General features: G+C 45.5%; 1 protein-coding gene across 1 annotated transcript; it reads left to right on the top strand.

Annotated features, from left to right (window-relative positions):
• The first annotated feature begins 662 nt into the window (after nucleotides 1-662).
• Nucleotides 663-20,145, top strand: Np (serine protease notopleural). The gene is made up of 10 exons (XM_031980096.2): nucleotides 663-768; nucleotides 8,600-8,919; nucleotides 9,194-10,598; nucleotides 12,775-12,918; nucleotides 13,009-13,152; nucleotides 14,221-14,297; nucleotides 15,202-15,302; nucleotides 16,286-16,557; nucleotides 16,646-16,800; nucleotides 17,768-20,145. The coding sequence occupies exons 1-10, from the start codon at nucleotides 663-665 to the stop codon at nucleotides 17,930-17,932; spliced, it is 2,889 nt and encodes a 962-aa protein (XP_031835956.2). The 3' UTR covers nucleotides 17,933-20,145.
• The last annotated feature ends 517 nt before the right edge of the window (nucleotides 20,146-20,662 follow it).

The following is a 20,662-nucleotide window of genomic DNA, read 5'->3' as shown; positions in this document are numbered from 1 at the left end:
GAAATGCTATAACATTTCTTCGGTCTCTTAGTTTCCTTGTTAGTACAGAATTTAGATGTGTGGAGAATCGAATAATTTTAAGGTAGCTTCTTTAAGATTCATTAAGATATTTAACATCATAACTGGTGCAATATTGGAGCTTACGGAGGTTCAAAGAGTTAAATTTCATTATACTATCAGATGTATTGAAAATCGTATAATGAAGTTTGAAACAGTATAAAGAAATTTCCCTTGGTATGTCAGGGAAATTGAGTTGTGTTTGATAAATGAGAGCAGAGGATTAATTCTGGGAAGATGGAATGATGTACGTTTGCGTTAAGTTTTTCTATTGTTATCGTTCATTGTTTAACACTTTGGCTGCCACTGCCGAATTCGGGTGACACCATGATTCACATAAACATTACTTTTCTCGGTGATGAAACGAACAAACTGAATTCCGTTAGATGTGACATACTAGAAAGATAGAGCAATCATTACAAAGAAGACTTCTTAGTTTCAGCGTCGTTAAGAAAATTGCTTCGATCGCGTAGGAGTTTCGATGAGCGTATACTCGGCAGTCAAAGTGTTAAGTGAATAATCGATGATATTCATTATTGTTTCACGCTGTAGAAATTAGTTGTTTAACGAGAGCAGGGCTCTAAAACTGGTCTCGTTGTTTCCAGATGTGGGACCGACAGAGACAAGCCTGGACCTTCGTCCTCCTGGGCAACGTGCTGATGAACACCGTGATTGCCACCCCGCTCTACGTTCCCCAATTCATTCCAGGAAGTAAGTCTCGCCACGTATTTTTCACGGGAGGGTACTCGCTCCGACGAAGGTAGGACACGGGGGCTAGACGCGAGCGTGGTTCACAGAAGTGTGACAAGGCCGAGGCTGTGTAGGCGACAAACAACAACGAATGGGGACGTCGAATCGTTCCGGTCCCATTCGAGCGGAGCACGTTTACAGCCGCAGATAAAATCTTCGGAAGACATTAGCGATATGTCAGTGAAACCGCGATACGGGGACAAAGAGATCCGTTCGTCGGAATGGACGCAAATCGGATGACTTCGGTATCCATTCGCGAGGGATCTAAGGTTATTCAATCATCCGGACACCGGGTAGAATCGAACCAAAGAGTTCGATCATTAGGGAAATTCAATTAACCAGTTTCATTCAGAGCACCGCCGGAGGAGTGAGGAGCTCCTTTTTAAGCGGCGGTCATTAATTCTCCGGTTATCTCTTAAGGCCACTCCGCAGTCCATACTCCACCATACAAATCCAACTTTTGTAGCAACGTATCATCGCGATTAAGTTGAATGCCGCGCGACTTCGTAGAGGAGAATGTAGAAAACAAGGAATATATTTGACTGAATATATTTGACTAGAACGACTAATTGAATTTGATTGGTGGCCACCGTTGGCCAACTCGTATTCGACGCGTTAGCGAGGTGAGATTTTCATGTCCCGAAGACTAAGTCGCAAACAAATGATTCAATTACTCGAACACCATAAGATCAGCACGTAGCTTCTGTTTTCCCCATTATTTAAGCAACTGATGTATAATTCATCTACCGAAGCTCTTATACATTTCAAAGAATCTTCAAAAGGATTAACCCCGAATGTCAGCGTTCTGGCAGAATCGAACTTTCGTATTTGCGATGTGAAGTCGTAGATAAATTATTTCATTCCTCGAACAGCGAGAGACCGGTATTTAATTTATTTCTTCAGTATTATTTAAGCATTCGATATAATCTAGCTTCTTCTGCTAACGGTTTTCTGTCGTTTGATGAACCTTCATCCGCAAAGGATTAGAATACTAATCTCTAACGATAGATCAATTTCCAACTCGCGTATATCAAGATCTTCGATGTAGCGAACTGTCCGGTCAATTTTTATTACGAGGATCCACAGTTGAAAAAGTGGGCAGAGCTATCTTTGACTCGCCGGCCCGATATCCTTAAAATCAAGCCCTCCTTTCCGCGATTCTCGGATTTCCCCGGAGTGTCAGCTGAGTAACGGATCGGTACGCAAATACATACGACGCGCCGGACGGGAGAACCTGTGTGTGTATCCTCGGGAGGCGTCGGCCAGGTTTACCTGACCGGCAGGCGGTTTACCTGTCTGCCTGGTTGGTCGCGCGCGCCGCGCAGGACGACATTGAACCTACCTTGGATTCGAGCTCGAACGGAACGTGGGCGGACTGGTCAGTTTTCTATACAAGTAGGTCAGCCCCGGTCATCGTCGCGTACCACGACTTACACTGATTTTTCCGACCTCGCCGGCCGTCATCGTCCCCTCATCGTCATTCCTGTCGCCTCGATATCGTCACAGTGAAACCAATGATTGGAGACTTAATACTCGAACGCCTCTGGCTCTAAACGCGTAACAGCCTGAAGTACATACAGTGGTTAGATTCAAACACTGTACTATATACTATAAAGTATAGTATACTATATACTACAAAGTATAGTATACTATATACTATAAAATATACTATACTATATGCTATAAAGTATACTATAATATATACTATAAAGTATACTATACTATATACTATAAATTATACTATTCTATATACTATAAAGTATACTATACTATATACTATAAATTATACTATAAACTATACTATACTATATACTATAAATTATACTATTCTATATACTGTAAAGTATACTATTCTATATACTATAAAGTATACTATATACTATATACTATAAACTATACTATAAATTATACTTCACTATATACTATAAACTATAGATTCAAAGGTTCTTGGTAAGATCGTTTTTTGGAACTTTTCTTTTACAATAGAGTCTTTAAGGACTTGTTATGACATATAAAGGATATATTGTAACAAATGGGAATATTGAAAAGAGGATACTGTAAAGAAATTAAGATTGTCTATTCTTTGTACATATTCCTTTAGAGATAGATAGTTCAGTATGTTCAAAGGTTTTAGGGCAGAGTGTTTGAGAAAGAAAATAATACTTGTTTTCTATTGTAGTAATGGTTTAATGTATAGTATTTAACATATTACGCTTAATATTTTGTGGCAATATCCGTTTCATTAACGAGAGCGACACACAGATGTGCGGGGACTCGATTCCAGAAACGACCTGGCTGAGAAATTTGAATGCAACTTAGATCTGAATATATTATACGCTGGAGAGAAACTACTTTCAGGGAGCGAAATTATTCCCATTGCAAATAACCCGCTGTTTTCATTAAATCTAAAGCGACGGATGAGGGAAGAGGGTATGGACGATATTGTCGATGTCACCGATAAAGATTGGACTTTCGATTTCTTCGAAAGAAACGATGACAATGATAATCTATCGATTTAATCAGTCCACGGAAGAATTTAACCGTTTTTCTGGAAGCTTCAGCTTAAAGAGAGGATGATGCAACGGTATCTGATTGTTCCTGGATAATGGTAATCCAACTAAAGCCTATTAATTATCTGGCAAATGAATAAGGGAGATAACGAAGCACGGAAAACTTCTTAACTTTTACTCACATTTAAAAATAGCTCGGCAGAAATTTCGGAATAATCGACACGTTGAAAAACAAGTTCTCCGAGCGAGGTACATATAATACATATAATATTTAATCCAATTACTCAATTCACTTCCTAAGATATCAAAATACACCTTCCGAAATTTTAACTCATAATTGTTTCCTCAGTTCAATCATTTATCCTCAATTGAACCTTCTACATTCCGTTAATTTCGTAACCGTCATTGCAAAAATCGAAAATCAATTCAGAATATATAATTAATCTTGGAGAATAATATTAACTTAAAAGATGTCTGTTAACTTCGAGAAGTAGAAATAGTTTAAAATAGTGTTAACACATTGCGGACCGGCTAATTTTCAGAAAACTGAACTGTGATGACAATTTTCACTGAGATCAACTTATATCACTATACATAGAAAAACTCAGATATGATATTGTTGTGTAATATATTTTAACCCATTCACTGCTAGTCACGAATATACTCGTAGCAAGAGATTACCAGTTTGGTACAATCTTGGTTGTATTTGAAATGTATCGTAATATAAAGCAAAGTAAATTGAAAGTACAAATGAAATCACAAATTTTATGCTAGCAGTGAATCGGTTACTACAAGATTTGTCATTGTTATAAAAGAACAAGGAATATTGTATAGAACGCCTAAAATTCTCATGGCAGTGAACGTGTTAAATAGATAATCAATTTGAATTAAACTTTATATTTTTTCAATACTGTAGTAATTAGCGAAGTTGCATAGCTAAGTGTCTTAATAAAAAAACGAGATTTATCCGGTCCGCAATGTTTCTAAACATGATTTCTATTTATCATTCAGTCGAATGAATGAAAGCAATTCCGGGGTCACCGGTGACCGGCACGACATTCCCGTGTCCGTCAGCCCCGGCGGCGACACTTTCCTGTCGCCAGCGGAATTCTCCCGCGATATGGATTCGCGTGGGCGTGCGGAGGCACGGTGTCACGGCCCCATATGGCCTCGACTGAAATTCCGACAAGTGCGTAATGGGAATCGGCAACTTTCTTCCGCGCGGCCGTGACGCATGCGACACTTCCGTTAGCACACATTCACCACGCGGAAGAGAACCGCACGCGTAGATCGTTTCGGGCGAGGGCAGCTGACCGACTGACCCGAAAGTAAGGGCGCTTCGCCACCTCTCCCCCCTCGCGGCCACGTGGTCCGTGTATAATGTCACGGTCGATTTTCACTCGTTACGGCCGTCAACCTCGAATCAGGAAGAAAGTATTGTCCGCCCGCCACATGATGGCAAGCCTGAGGAATGCGGGTGTGATTGGTCAGTTCACTGTCTCTTCGAACAGTTCGAAATATGCACTTCCGCAACGTTTAACCCTCTGCAGACGAATATCGACGTTTCGACGGGGTCAAACTTTCATGTTTGGAACACTAAATCGCAAAGGAATTATTCAGCTACTCGAACAGGAAGAAATCGATAGATTCCTTATCCTCTATGATTTGAGCATTCAATATCTAATTTGGCAGAATCTGCAGGTTTTGTATACTTTAAACAATCTTCGTTCGCAAAGGGCTACTTTGATGAAAATAAGTGAGGCTTGTTACTAGTTTACTTCATTGTCACTGGTTTCATTTGGGTTAATTTCGGTATTCTTTGATAGGGTAACGACGTAATCGATGAAAACTAGAAATAGAACAACAAAATAGGAAGTATGGACCTCTTTAAGGTTTAGTCGACTCTGTTCCACTGGTTCTTTGTTTCGTACAACTGTATTCTTTAGGAACCTAACGACTGCGTTACACGGGGTTACCTACCTGTAAATATTCCGGGGGGAACGGAGAAAAGGGAGGCGATACGATGGTTGGCGAGATGCAGCCTTCTGGATCCTCCGGGAACCTCGCCTCGATAGCACCATTTTGCCTGGTAATTCGATTGTTCCCCGAGGCTCGAGAATTTTTTAACAGGGGAAGATGAGGGGGAGAAGAAGGGTGCTATTCGTTCCACGGGAACTTAATCAATTTTCCTCGTTTGAGTAGGTAATTGATCGCGAAAGGGATGAGACCTGGTATCGAAACAACGCCCTTTGCTTCCGTTCGCTTCGGAACACCTCGAACCGTCAAAGAGAGACAAGCCTTGGATTTCGTTTCGCGGGAAACCTACGGATGAACTTGTGAACTTCAACGACGTTCACCTTAAAAGCTCCGTCTTCCTAAAGATAACTCTCGCGAAACTTCCCCAGTTCCGAGGAACTTTCCTCGACGTTTCCCGGATTGAACGAATGGGCCGCCGGGAGTTTTCTCGAACGACGGGCATGCAGGTGGAAGCGATGAAAGTCGCGCGATAGCGTATCGCTAGCAGATTGCCGACCACGCATTCTTCGCGAGCGCGCGGTAACCTTCTCGCAAACTTTCCCGAAGACGTATCGACCGATAAATAACGATCGAACGCCGATGATCCCCTATTTCTTACAACTCCTCCGCGAATGGAGCAAAAGGAGCATCGTAGAGGAGCGAGGAGACCAGAAGACAACGGCTTGAAATAGATCTCCCCCGTTGCTGGGTAACGTGTCAACATCCCGACGCGGTTAACGCGTTCGCCGAAGTTGACCGGCGAACGCACAGGTGTGTGCTTGATCCAGGCGAAGGTATCTCGGGTCAGGTATGTCGATTTAATCGCGGTGCGCCGAGAAGAACCTTGGAATGCGCACGAGGGTTTCGTTAGGTAGCGCGCGAGCGGGAGAGAAGGAGGAAGAAAGAGAAAGAGGGAGAGGAAGAGTGGCTGCCGGTGGGGGAACGGCGGAGGGAAAGGGGGCGAAGAGGAGGAGGAGGAAGAAGAAGAAGAAGAAGAAGAAGGAGCCGAGATTGTGAGGTGTCTTAGAGGGAAACGGGCTGTTACATTAGGCTATGACTGTGACCCACTTTTGGCTCCGGCAACTAGCTCATACATCGAAACTTAACGGTACCGAGATGCTTCGGCTCGGCTGACATCAATTCGTTCCTCGATAACGCCCCGCTACGCGCGTTATATTTCGCGGAGCACGGTCTACCGGAAATTAACCGACGATTATCGAAAAGATAACAGGCGATAGCTTCGAGTTGGAACGACGATTCCGACGGATCGCGATCGTACAAATTGAGACTGTTCCGTCCGATGCGGAACACGGCGAAAATCATCGAAGATTCGTTTACGACATGGACGTAACGAAATTATTTTCGCGATTAGCTTTTTTCGATGTCAGTTTATTTATTGTTGCAAGGGAGCAATTTCACCCTAGATCATAGTGTAATCATTTAGTCATGCGCGTGAACAGATAATAGTTTTGGAATTTTTACTTCGTACAGACAAGCGACCATATCGTGAACCGGGCATTTCCAAAGGGTCGACTCGAACCTCGTTCATAACGGTAGACATGAGTCAACTTGGAGGAAATTTCCAAGGCAAATCTTCGAGGATTCACCCTTGCACCAAGAGGGCTGGCCGAAGGGCGTCGACGAAGGCGCCTCCGATTTTTGGAATTATGCGCCGATTGGGTACTTTCGACTTTCCAATCAGCGCACTCGATGCGACGGTGTTGTATAAAAACACCACAAGTCCATCGTTCGGGGCAAAGATCGATCAGATTGTCAGATTTGACACAAACTTCGCAGCAAGTCCATCGTTCGGGACAGATACAAATTCAATTGAGTCACTCATACGAGACTCATACTCATGCTCTTAGTAATCACGAGTCCGTCGATCGGAACAACGTGAGTACTCCTTTCAATTCCGGGAACTACAGTGCATCAGTCGGGATTTAACGCAATCGATCAAATTGTCCAACATTAATTTGGCGGACAAGTGTCAAGAGGAGTCGCGTATCGAAAGGTTACTTCGGGATTTACGACCCCGAGCAGAATTATAATTCGCGCGGTAATTCGTGACGCAACGAAGACGCGCTACTTCGTTCACAGACGACCGGTCGAAATCGGACGGATAAAACCGATCCGCCGGGATCGTCCGCGTTCCGAAATCCCCGATGAAACTGATCGTTGCTCGTCCGTTTCACGGCTCATTTCTCGCTCGTTATTTCCCATAGAAACGCGTAACTGTACTGGCCGGGAATATGAATCATTGCCGAAGCAGCGGAGCCTCCTCTCTCGCCATTCCCCGTTATCCGTCTTTGATATTCCCGCGTTTTTGTACGCGCCGCGCGGCGCGTTCCCCTTTCGCCACTCGAATTCTGTTGCGAGTTCTGGCTCGCTATCTAATCGCTCGGCGAGCGGCGACGCTGGAAATGCCTGTCTTTCCTGCGCGTTCGATCGTATGGAGTCTATGGGGATTGGAAACGGGAAACGAGGAGCGAATGGGCTCGACGTATTCGGACGATACCGTCGGGAAGTTGACGTTCAACGATGTTCTTATTCGTCTCGTTTAAGCGGAGTACCTAGGAATAATCGAGGAACGTTATTGTTAGGAAATTCACGGGTATCTTTGATGATGATTAATCGCTTCGCGTCCTCTATTATGCAACGCAAACGTACATTCGCGACGATTAAGAGGAATTAGGGAGCGTCGATCCGAAGCGGCGGATGGTTGTCATGCAACGACAGTTGTCACCGGCATAAGAGATCGGAGAACACTGATCCCTGCGATCATCTTCCAGAGAAGTGCGCGATGATGTTAACACATGGTACACGCTCCTGACGTTCCCATTCTCCTGTCGGACGACCGTAGCGAGCGTTTGCTTGCTCGTGACTTCGCACTTTCGTCGGAAACGGGCAATTAGTCGGTCGCTTAGGTGCGTAATACGTGACGCAACGTTCCAAAGTACCGATTTTTAATTGTACTTTAAATTCGGCGTAGATTAATCGCCTCTATCAATCGCGATCTCTGATAAGGAGATCAAGAATATCGCACGGTCCTCGAACTATACTCTCGCGTGCTTCGTCGATAGATCGGCGATCTTTAGAGAAACTTAGCAATCTTTGAAAAACGTGAGACCGGTAACGATCGTAACCTCGATTAAAGAGGGAAGCGAAGAACACGGCCTGGAAGTTGGAATTTTGCATGCTCTGTCGATGGATCGGCGATCTTTTCAGAGGATCCTAGGGTAAAAGTATTGTTCCTTGTTTCCCAGGCACTGGAAGGAACATCAGGAACCTGCCCTGCGTGTCACGGCGAACCGGCGAGACCGGCGTTTGCATGTTCGCGTTCACATGCGCGAAGGCGAACGGCACGCACCTCGGCACCTGCATCGATCGCTTCTACTTCGGCAGCTGTTGCAAGATCGACGACGAGCCGGACATATTTCCGCAGGACAACAGCATCGACGACGGGACGCCGGCGAGGCCGTTCGTTACGACCAGCGGGCCCATCGAGAGCAACGACATACCCGCGTACTTCTCAAGGCCGAAGCCGATCGCCGAGAAGAAACCGCCCGGAACGCAGCCGGTCGAGGTAAATGATTCACGGGTTCATGTATTTATCTGTGGCCTAATAATTCATTCCTGCCTGCCAGCGTATCGAAAACAAATTACTCGCGTTATTGCTCGAGCCTCGAGGATCAGCATCCGAGAATCGTTCGCGGTCGTTCCTTTTCTCCTTTGAACGAGCATCGGTTGCTCGCCGCTCTTAAGATCGGCATCTCCGAGGAGTTCGCAGCTCTCCGACGACTGCCAACCCTCGTTCGAACGTAAAGAAACTTTATCTGTCCTTTCCGTGACTGTTCAAGACAACGACCGCCGGTTACACCGTCCAAAATACCCAAGCGGCCACGACGATCGTAAAAGAATCGACGAGACCGGCGACGAGGAAGCCGATACTCACGACGACCATCGAAACGACCACGCAACCGGTTCGGTTATCGACCTTTCAGACCGTGCAGAATTCCTCCGTCGCAGATTCGACCACGGAACCGCCGCTCGCCACTGTTCCGCAGCAGCAAAAAACCTCGGTCACGACCGAAACCACGAGCAGACCGAGCACTCAGAGCTCCTCGGTCACGCGGAGGCCAACGACGCCGGAAACCGTGACGAAAGGGCCATCCACCACGCAAACGTCCGTCCAGACGACGAGGCCGATCACCAAGAAGCCGATTCACTCGTCCTCATCCCATAAACCGACTGCCAGTCACAAACCGATCTACACGACCGTCCACAAGCCTGCGGAAACAACGACAGGCAGGCCTCTTCAGGAAACAACGGAGACAACGGAACCGACGACCTCTAGGACAGTGCTTACTACCACGACCCAGAGGATCGTGCCAGCAACGAGATTCCCGCCCAGAAATGCCACTACTATCAAACCGTCGACGCAAACTAGTACCAGGAGACCTGTCAGCAGCACTAAGAAGCCTACAGTCGCTACCAGCACGAAGAGACCGTCCAGCACCACGAAGAAACCAAGCTCCCCTGCCAAGAGACCTACCACGAAGCCTGCCAGCTCTAGTTTTGCTACCACTGTCCCAGTTACCACGACAAAATCGCCGACAACCGTTAACGATCAGCCAACGATCGCGACTACCGGTGCAAGTCTTTCGTCTTCTACCGCCAGCAAGCCTACCAGCAGTTTGTCCACCTTGTCGAAGCCTACTACAGTTGTCACATCGAAACCAGTTCATAAGCACAAGCCTACTACCATTAGGACAACCACGTCGAAGCCATTGACGACGATTGCGAAACCCTTGACGACGACTGTAAGGACAACGACGACAACCGGCAAGCCCAAGCCTACGAAGGTCGCTACCACGACTACCAAAACCGTGACGAAACTGGAAACCACGGCCACCACTGAGACGATAACTCTGTCGTCCAGCGATGCTACCACTGTGCCTGTTACCAAAGTCAGGCCGACGGTTGAGACAACGAAACCTATGAGACCGGTCACCAGACCTACTGCCAGGCCTGCTATCACCATTCCAACGACCGTTGCTAGTAACACTGTGACGTATAGTTCTGTGCCGCCGTCGGATGCAGCGACCAGTAATGATACAAGCAGAGTACCGGTTCAACCTGTCAATCAGACCACCGAGGAAATTCCACAGACCACGCAAGCAGCTGGACTTGTCACGTGGATATCCAGCTCGGATGATACCACCACTAAGACACCGGAGATCTCTTCCACGACTATTCAGATGGGTAAGTTGATTGAGGATATCGAAGTAAGGACTATCCTAGAGTATTATCGTAAACGTAGATCGTTAATCATCAATTAGCATTAACCGACAGAGTAAAGTAATATATTGTGACGACCATTGGCATTCCAAAGAGATTAAGTATGTTTTGTATGAATTGCAGTGGAAGTTCAGTTCAGCTGAAAAGTCGCTTCCACGAATCACTTCGAATATCGGAAAGTCATTTGGAATACTTTGCTTTCTAAATAATTCGAATTATATTAAAAATAACTGTATTATCAGTATTTAAGAACGATAAGCGAAGATCCGTGATAGATAAGAGTTCTCGAATGCCATCGGACAATCGATGGATTCAGGAAGACCGAGTAATTTCGGAGGATTGACATCATCGAGCTGCCACGATGATCGATGAAGAAGATACGAGTAATAATGGAATGGAATGTCGAAACATTGTTATTAACATTATCTTCGTTAGTCAATCGCGACGAGCGGAAGTGTGTAATCTTGGAGATACGTATTGATCGATCGTTATACATATGAATCAAAGTATCTAGGAAAAATACCGATCTCGTCATCCGGCGAGACGTCGTCGACGATTGACCCGTCGCGACGTCTGAACTCGCCGTCACTCGAACCGGGCGCGGTTTTTAATCGAGAAAATTTGAATTTATATGGCCCGCCGTCGGTTAATTGCTGCGAGCGCGATTATTTCGGACGCGCGGCATTTGCATTTCCCATTCGCATGCTAAACGCGAAACCGTTCCCGCGGCGGCTCGGTGAAATCGAAGAAAACGGATACCCATTGTGTAACGTGACGGTTTTGTCGTCAATAGGAAATCATCACGTCGGCGATTCACGTCGCGTAGCACGCCCGCTGCATTAACTAGGCGCGCGTCGTGGAGAACCGCGAAAGCTCCGTTGAATTTGATTGATTACGAGCGGATCCGTTCAACCCGAGCTTTCACCCGTTACTTTTCATGGATCCACGGAATTCCGGGAGCAATAAAATGAAAAAAACAACAAAATTAACATTCCAGACGAAAAGAATTCCGAGAAACCTAGTACTGCTTCGTTTCTACAACGCGCAATCTGCGAGTCGTCCGAGACCTCGATGTAGGCTTCGAATGTTTAATGACACAGAACGCTTCTAGCTGTAATTTAAAGTAGAATGTAGCTCAAACGAGCTGTCGATTCAATGAGTTCCCATGCAAATAATGTTTGCGTTATATAATATAGCGGTTAAAACCGACCACGAAATAAAAGATTCGCTTTTATCGGATGTTCGCGCCGGATCTTTTGTGTTGCACTGTAATTAGTTCGATCGTTTCCCTGTCGAATACCGTAATTCCCCGCGACAGGTTCGCCGGCGTAATGAGCGTTTAATCTCGAAATAGATCGACCGCGGCCCGACAACAAAGAGACAGCCGAGACCTCGCGATTTTCTATGCAGCGACCGCAATTTCCGTGTACGATACACGAAAACCGGTGTGCGCGCCGGCGAGTAACGTCGCCTCGATTAAGCCGGATCAATGGCGACCGAACGTCACCGTAACGCGTGTCCTTTAAGCGGGCATTAATTGCACGGGGAACGCACGTGCGCGAGCGGAAGCGCGAAAACGGAATATAATCGTGCCCGTTGAGTAACCGAGAACCGAAACCGGGCGCGCGCTCGCTCGATTAAACGCAACTTCGGGGGAGAGAAAAAGGTCCCGGGAGATTCTGTTGCGAGAGAGGAACGATTGTAACGGTTCGAACCGTCGGTTCACCGTAATCTTCCTCCTCTCGTGAACGGGCCGCATTCACTCTATCCTCTTCCCCGTCTTTCCCGTTGTAATTCAAACGACACGAATTAGTTTCCGATAACTGCACTTCGCTCCAGTTTTCGCGGCTTCCCGCTTTCTTCTGTTTTTTTTCTTCGAACTGTGCGTCGATTAGACGTTTAGCAACTTCTATGGATCGCCGTTGAATCGATAATTTCAAGATAACTTTTATAATATACGAGTTTACGTCTTTTTAGAGAGATATTATAGATTCTGTGGAAGTTTATTGATGATTCTTCGAGGCTTATCTCGAGGGAGTTTATAAGGTTCTCTTTGAATAAAGATTCCAATGGAGAACGCCGGAGTTTCGAGTCAATCTAATTTCTAATGGAACGATGATAGATCTGTTACATGCCTCAGATCAAACCGAGAGCGATTGGACGCCGATCACGACTCCGGACGGCTGGATCATGATCCAGTCGCCCACTACGAAGAAACCGGAGATCCCGGAGGACACCACGATCAAACCGACCCCTGAGTCCACGTTGCAGCCGACTACTTCCGGTAAGATCATTTCCTCGGACCGTGAACCACGAGTCACTCGAATCAGAGTTGAATCGCAGCGGTGCTAAGTGACCATTCGTGGACTTGCAGAGAAATCTACGGTGGACACCACTACGGAGTCAGTGACGAAAAGGCCGTCAATATTGACGACGCTCTCGACGATCGCCAGCGTGACGATAGACACGGAGCTACCAGTGCCGATGGAGACCCTGAACATGTCCGATTACAAGCAAGGTGAGCGTGCATTATCGTCCGTTTAACACTCGAGCACCTGACAATTCCCACGTGTGAAACACGCCCAACGCGTCTAATGAAATCATTTACCGAAAGTTGATTCCGCGTTGATACGCTGGTAACATATCGAAGAATGTACGGACCTCGAGAACGAACGAACTTTACAAGATAGTTTAATTTACAAAAAACAGTTTTCTTGGTTGACCTTTCAACCCCTATTCCCGATGATTCGGGACGATTTTGTTCAACGTTTCCGGAAAATTTTATGGAACGATCGTGTAGGGAGAAGAATGGTAATTAACATTAGCAAGAGTGATTATCGATGAACGAACTTTTCAAGATAGTTTAGTTTACAAACAACAATTCTCTTGATTGATCTTGTTGATACGCTGCTAACATATCGAAGAATATACACGCAACAGTATAGCAATCACTGTAAAATTATTTCATTCCGTGACTCGTGAATCGAGGAAACGTATTCTGATGATATACGTAAATATATATTAATTAAATCATTAGTTCTGATTGCGGTATAAACCTCGATGAACGAAAACACGCAGCAACGCGTGGCGTTGAGGCATTAATTTCCCGATTCGAGTTTACATAACGTTCCACGAGGAACACCGGTTAAATCATCGATAACCCGGGGAGGCGTTGTCGAGTCATCCACGGTGGCGGATTCGCTGGATCACCGATACGGAGTTATCCTCGACTACCGCAAGAAAACGAGAATCCATCGTCGATAATACAGAGACCTGGTTGTTATCCGATGCGCATGGGAGATAAAGAAATACCGGTGCGCCCGGTTACGTAAGAGGAAGAGCATCCGTCATCGAATTGATAATTTGACGCGAAATCTTCCTCCGCCGCGAGTCTCTTGTAATTCATCCTATCGAGGAAATATTCTCATTCGTTCGGAAGGCAACTTCGATAGCGTGATAGATAATAGTTTGGAGGAAAGATAATAGTTTGTCTCGCGGAGCGGAGATCGGTTCTCCAACATGGCGGTCGCGTGGAGGTACGAGAGTCCATCGAAGACTCTGAATTCGACGATGCTTCTTCTTGCAGTGTGCGGAAGGAGATTGTTCCCGGAGTCCAGAATCGTCGGCGGCAGTCGGAGTTCCTTTGGAAAATGGCCCTGGCAGGTGAGTGATCGAAATCATCGAATAGAACACGTAGAAAGGAGACATACATTCGAAGATGTTGATTTACTCATGTGACTATCATTGGATATATTCACCAGTTAACTGCGTTTGACGAGTATACACGCCATCGTAAAGCTTGACATGATACTGATTCTTTCAGTGACGAATTCTTTATTCTTTCATATAAACATGTTGTTCTTTGTTTCGCTTTGATCTTTCATTGAAATATACTCTACGCGCATTCGTCCTGCATTCGATGAGTACACGCTCCATGTTATTTTATTGCGCGCAGAACGAGAGGTTTTTCCAACTAAATTCCACAGTTAACTGGTTAATAAAATACTGACGTCGTTAACGCTGGAACTACCGAGCAGTTGAATCAACTTTTCGAAATTCCTCTATAGAAGTTCCAAGCGTGCATCTATTGAGACTTCAATGGATTTGCAACTCCGTTTGCATATTGGTAAATCAGTTTCTTCAGCAGTTTCTCGGAGAAACATCTGTTGTCTTCATAATTGCAAAATGAAGAAATCGGGAATGGGCCATTTTAACCGTCTTTTGAACATTTATTTATGAAAACTACACGCCTGAATTTATTCAGAATTCAATTGGCTTATATTTCAGTTTAGGTATTGCTAAATCAGCTCCATTAATCGTTTCTTAAAGAAGTGTCAGTACCTTTGCAGTAATTCTAAAAGAAACTAGGAATCGGTCATTTTAATCCATCTAGTAGTTCTAGAGTTAACGAGACAATTACCGAGATTAGCGTTTTAGATTCGCCCGTAAAAACGTGCGTTTGCATAAACGCGACGATTAGAATAATTCATGTGTTCACGCTCGAAGCGCGTTTATTTCTATATCTCCTGTTCAACTTCGTTAACCGGGGCGAACGTTTTCTTTTCAGATCTCGTTGCGACAATGGAGAACGTCGACGTATCTGCACAAGTGCGGCGCAGCGTTGCTCAACGAGAATTGGGCTATAACCGCTGCGCATTGCGTCGAGAAGTGAGTACACCGTGTTTGCCGTCGCGATGATTCCCCGTCGATACGCACCGCCGCGACGAGACAATCCCATTATTAATTCCGGGAACGCGTAGCCGGCGGCGTCTTGAATCACGGAACGACTGCGTCGGCCACGACGATGTGTCTTTATTCGTTCCGCGGCGATGACTACGGCGAAACAGCTCGATCCAGTTAATAAGCCTAGCTCCAATCTGTTCCACGAATTTCAATTTTCCATAACCAGCGACGACATAATAGGAAACGTTCTACGAGACGCACGAAATCGATTCTTTAATCAACTTCTTGCCTTTCTTTCTTCGCCATTTCGATTACTTAGTCGTACCTATATTGCATTCGATATTCCATCGTGAAGCTTGCAATTAATTTATCCACCGGCGGCGCGAGTGAATTCGTAGAAACCGATCGGTTGGATTTACCATTTCAAGTTAGACATTACGATCGTAATTAATGTCAAATGCGAGGCCAGTTTCGATCAGTATATTATATAAATTCATTATTATCTGGAGTGTATTTAATTCAATTACTTAGTCGTACCTATATTGCATTCGATATTCCATCGTGAAGCTTGCAATTAATTTATCCACCGGCGACGCGAGTGAATTCGTAGAAACCGATCGGTTGGATTTACCATTTCAAGTTAGACATTACGATCGTAATTAATGTCAAATGCGAGGCCAGTTTCGATCAGTATATTATATAAATTCATTATTATCTGGAGTGTATTTAATTCAATTACTTAGTCGTACCTATATTGCATTCGATATTCCATCGTGAAGCTTGCAATTAATTTATCCACCGGCGGCGCGAGTGAATTCGTAGAAACCGATCGGTTGGATTTACCATTTCAAGTTAGACATTACGATCGTAATTAATGTCAAATACGAGGCCAGTTTCGATCAGTATATTATATAAATTCATTATTATCTGGAGTGTATTTAATAAGATCGTGTTATTGACGTTTCCAGTGTACCACCCAGCGATTTACTGTTAAGAATCGGCGAGCACGATCTGGCGAACGAAGACGAACCCTACGGCTACCAGGAGAGGAGGGTCCAGATCGTGGCGAGTCATCCGCAGTTCGATCCTCGTACTTTCGAATACGATCTCGCGTTGCTACGATTCTACGAGCCTCTGTTGCCTTTCCAGCCGAACGTCTTGCCGATCTGCCTGCCGGACGATGACGAGAGTTACGTCGGACGGACCGCTTACGTCACTGGCTGGGGCCGTCTCTATGACGGTACGTAAATGCACGGTACACCGTGATCGCCGTTTCGAGTCATTCTTGCGAGTAAACGAGACTCACCGGATCGGTATTCGATTTTCAGAGGGGCCGTTGCCGTCCACGTTGCAGGAAGTGGCGGTGCCGGTGATCAACAACACGATGTGCGAAGGCATGTACAGAAACGCCGGTTACATCGAGCACATACCGCATATCTTCATCTGCGCCGGATGGAAAAATGGCGGTTTCGATTCGTGCGAGGTATTTCGAATTCTCTGCTACAAGGAACCGCCCTTTATCGTCGATTTGGGCAATAACCGGATGATACCATCTGATAAAACGTTCGATTATTTTAGAAATGTCACGACAGTGGTGGAACGTATTAGTTCGTTTCAGAGTTCGCTCGTGGTATCTTTGGGAATTCTTCTTTCATTACACCACCGTCGGTTTTATCTGCGTTCGGAATTCAGTCGGTAGTAACCGTTAGATTGTATCTTTTCCTTCTTTCCGGTTGCGAATTTGTATTTTTCGATTGGAGATATAGCAAGCTCGATTTCCTGGCTTGAAGTATCTATTTCATTTTAACGCTAGGTTCACGGAACGCGTCGGTATATTTGTTAAATTTGGTCAATATTATTTGGTAAACGTTTATATCGATTTCGACGGATGCAATTATATGAGTAGCCTAATTGTCTGTTTCCAAACCTCTAATTTCCATGAACTAAATGAAGGAACCCTTTGCGACATCAGTTTCATTCACTGGTGTGCTTCTTTGTCAAGATATTTTTCAAATAGGTTACATTATTATATTACTGTCGATATTATTAGTAAGAAAAATCGTTTACACTGCTCTCTGCAAACTATCTAATTTATCAAATGCATTTCAAAAGAAATCCGGAGTGCAGAGGATTAACGTTAAATGTCATGTCAGTTACCGATGACTGCCACTGAATTACTCGAAAACAATCACAAATGTTTAATAACGCAAGTTGATAATAGTGTAATGCAAAGATTGTAACGCCAAACAGTGAATAATTGTCGCTACTGTTCTTTGTTAAGAATTTCTGTATAGTTATTCTTTTGCCATGAAAGTGCCATGAAAATCTTGATCACATTCTGTATAGTTAATGAGATCAAGATCTTCAATGCACTTAACGCGTTAAAAGAACAAGAGTACTACAGAAACGATTTATAATCCCGATTCTACAATGAAAAACCATGTTCGCAGGGCGACAGCGGAGGACCAATGGTGATCCAAAGGGCACGCGACAAGCGATGGATCCTCGCCGGAGTGATCAGCTGGGGGATCGGTTGCGCGGTGCCGAACCAACCGGGCGTGTACACTCGGATCTCCGAGTTCCGTGAATGGATCAACCAAATCCTCCAATTCTAATGATCGGGTCGGACCGGTCGTAGCCGATCGATTCACGAGATCACGCGAAGGGTCGCGATTCGATGGCGAACCGCGACTCACCCCACCGGTGTACATAATATATTATATACAAATCGATCGCGAGTATCGTTTCATCAAACTGCACAGGGAAACACGATCGAACGTAAGCCACGCGCGTGCAATATACTTTCGCCGGAGACGATTCCGTGTCGCACATGGCAATTGGACGCGCGACGCGTGTATATGATATATTAGGCGACACCGTGGTCACGCGTCAGGGGAGCCGAGTGCTATCAGTGGCTTATCAATCGAGCGAACTCCACGGACGCTCTGGCCCGGTCACTGATGCCACCACACGATACCGTGTCACAACCTCGTTGCAGCCGTTGCAGCTAGTCGACACGTCAGTGTTCTGCAGCGTCGCACCGAACGTTCAACGACGATGCACGCGACGCTGCCGTCGGAGGGGCGCGTTCGACGATCACATTATCGACGAGTCCTGGCGACCGACACGTCCCCTAGTGAAGAGTACCGTCTAAGTAGAACCGACGGACGATAACTTTGTCCTTCGATTCGTTTCGACGGACATGAAATTTCTTGCAGGATCACGCATCCTCTTTCTTTTATCGAATTGTTTATCGAATGAACGTTGAGTGGACGATTACCGTTGAGGTTTGTCGCGTTGGAGTTTAACCCTGGAAAGACTGAGAGAGTCGTGTACGTAGGGAAAGGGGTAGATGAATTAGACGTTCTTCGAGTTTCTATGGTTACTCGTCCATTGTTTTCGAATGTTTTGTAAATTGGATTGAGACTTCTTGGTCTTTCTAGGTTTAACGGTCAGCTGTTGAATACGCCAGAGGCTGACGAAAGGGGGATAACAATGATTTCTAGCCTTTTTCTAGCCCGCCATCACAAGTCTTCCGTCAGCTCTGAAGAGCCGATCAAACGCACGATCATCCCTCGTGACACGTTCCAGGTGTATCTTGCATCCTGATGTAACCGTTTCCACGCGAAAATCTGTTCGATAACTTGAACGCGTGTAGAGAAGTGTTTGTAGTAAAAACGATTCGAGTAATCGCCATTGAGTGATAACAAACGAGACACGTTCCGTATCACCTGTGATGCTTGAAATTCTTGACTAAACATCGCGGCTCGAGGTTGGGGAGCTCAATGGTCACAGAAAGAATTCGTTGCCGTTCAAAAGCGTTATCAGGCGAAATTCCTTTTGTGTTCACGGCTTGTTCGTTCCGTTTCTTTCATCGAAGTCGCGGCGGACGGGTCTATCAAGCGGTAACAAGAGATTCGTGTAAAGAAAAATTAGATTCCGATAAAAAAGCGACTTGGCATGCGATAACGAGCACGAGAACTCCGTCCCGCCCTCGATTAAAGGATCGTCGGATCGGAAAGAAGGTTTCACGCTTTCCCACGGATTTTTCCGGCGACTTTTTCCCGAGTTGTCTCTCGCCGTGATTCCCGCGTGAAATTCGACCGGGAAATCGCGGTTACTCGAACGATAATGAACGATAAACGAGCGAAAGCTCCGGGGCCATTCCGTCGCACACGATCGAGCGTCCTAACGACGGCGATCGTATGCAAAAGAATTAATCCGTTCGGGCCACACTTCGTTTCCTTCTTACAGCTCGAGCACCGTGAGACTGTTCCAGGTAAATTACTTGTACGGAAGAAGTGTCGTCGCGATTAACTGCTTGGGTTGGAGTTTAATCGACTGCTCGAGCCACGTGCGCCTGATTTCGCAATACTCAATGGAGAGCAATCTTCGATAAAGTATTCATCGCGGTTAGAGTACCATAACGCTGCATAGATTAAAGAAAACATTAGGAAAGAGATTTCATTAATGTTCAACGTCGTGTCGCAATTATGCGTGGGAGACGTCGTTCCAAGCCAAGTAATTAACGACGGAAGGAATGGCGACCGTGCTTGTCGCTCGCGCGAAATGATTTGAAATTCTTTGAATCTCTTTATTTAATTTAATTTATAAAAAGAGAAATTCATATATAAATATATAAATATATATATGTATACACACACATGTGCGTGTGCACACAGATATGTAGGCCACGTATGGATAGATCGATATATGCGAAACTAAATAATTTATTATTGTACGCGTTGCAGTCGGGGCTGCAAGCAATACGAAACTCCCCGAGCTTGTAAATACTCGATCGATTGGTGGTGCGTGTTGTACTCTATTACACTACTTGTTATTTTTTACTGTTTCGCTCTGATCCCGGCGTATCCCTCCTCCCCCCCCCCCCCTCCCACAACGACCGCCGTCCGCACGTCCAACCACATCGGTGTGTTCTTTTTTCTTTGTATTTACCAATCGAGCATTAAAACTGATGAAAAAGAGAAGGACAGTGAAGGAACAAAAAAGCGACACGGTCACCCGATTCAGATTGTTTGCTCGGCGAACCAATAACGTGGGTGACGATGCTTGCGAACCACTCCCCCGTCGAGGGTTCGAACGTTCGCCCACTCGGTACGCCCACGCCGTCACCTGTGACCAAGCGAACAATTTCAGCCACTCCACTTTTGCGGCTGAACGATCGTTATTGCGTATTGCGAATTTCAAAGCGACGGAGAATCAACCCCTATTCCCCCATGATTCGGGACGATTTTGTTCAACGTTTCCGGAAAGTTTTATGAAATAATCGTGTAGGGAGAAGAATGGTAATTAACATTAGCAAAGGCGGTTACTGATGAACGAAC

Source organism: Nomia melanderi, chromosome 1 (assembly GCF_051020985.1).
Source record: "Nomia melanderi isolate GNS246 chromosome 1, iyNomMela1, whole genome shotgun sequence".
NCBI lineage: Eukaryota > Metazoa > Arthropoda > Insecta > Hymenoptera > Halictidae > Nomia > Nomia melanderi.
The sequence above is the reverse complement of the archived record's forward strand: the minus strand, read 5'-3'. Positions and strand labels throughout refer to the sequence as shown.

Coding starts and splice junctions, on each gene's coding strand:
- Np (XM_031980096.2), top strand. CDS start 663: ATGTGGGACCGACAGAGACAAGCCTGGACCTTCGTCCTCCTGGGCAAC. Junction 769..8,599: donor TCCCCAATTCATTCCAGGAA/GTAAGTCTCGCC, acceptor CTTGTTTCCCAG/GCACTGGAAGGAACATCAGG. Junction 16,558..16,645: donor CTGGGGCCGTCTCTATGACG/GTACGTAAATGC, acceptor TTCGATTTTCAG/AGGGGCCGTTGCCGTCCACG.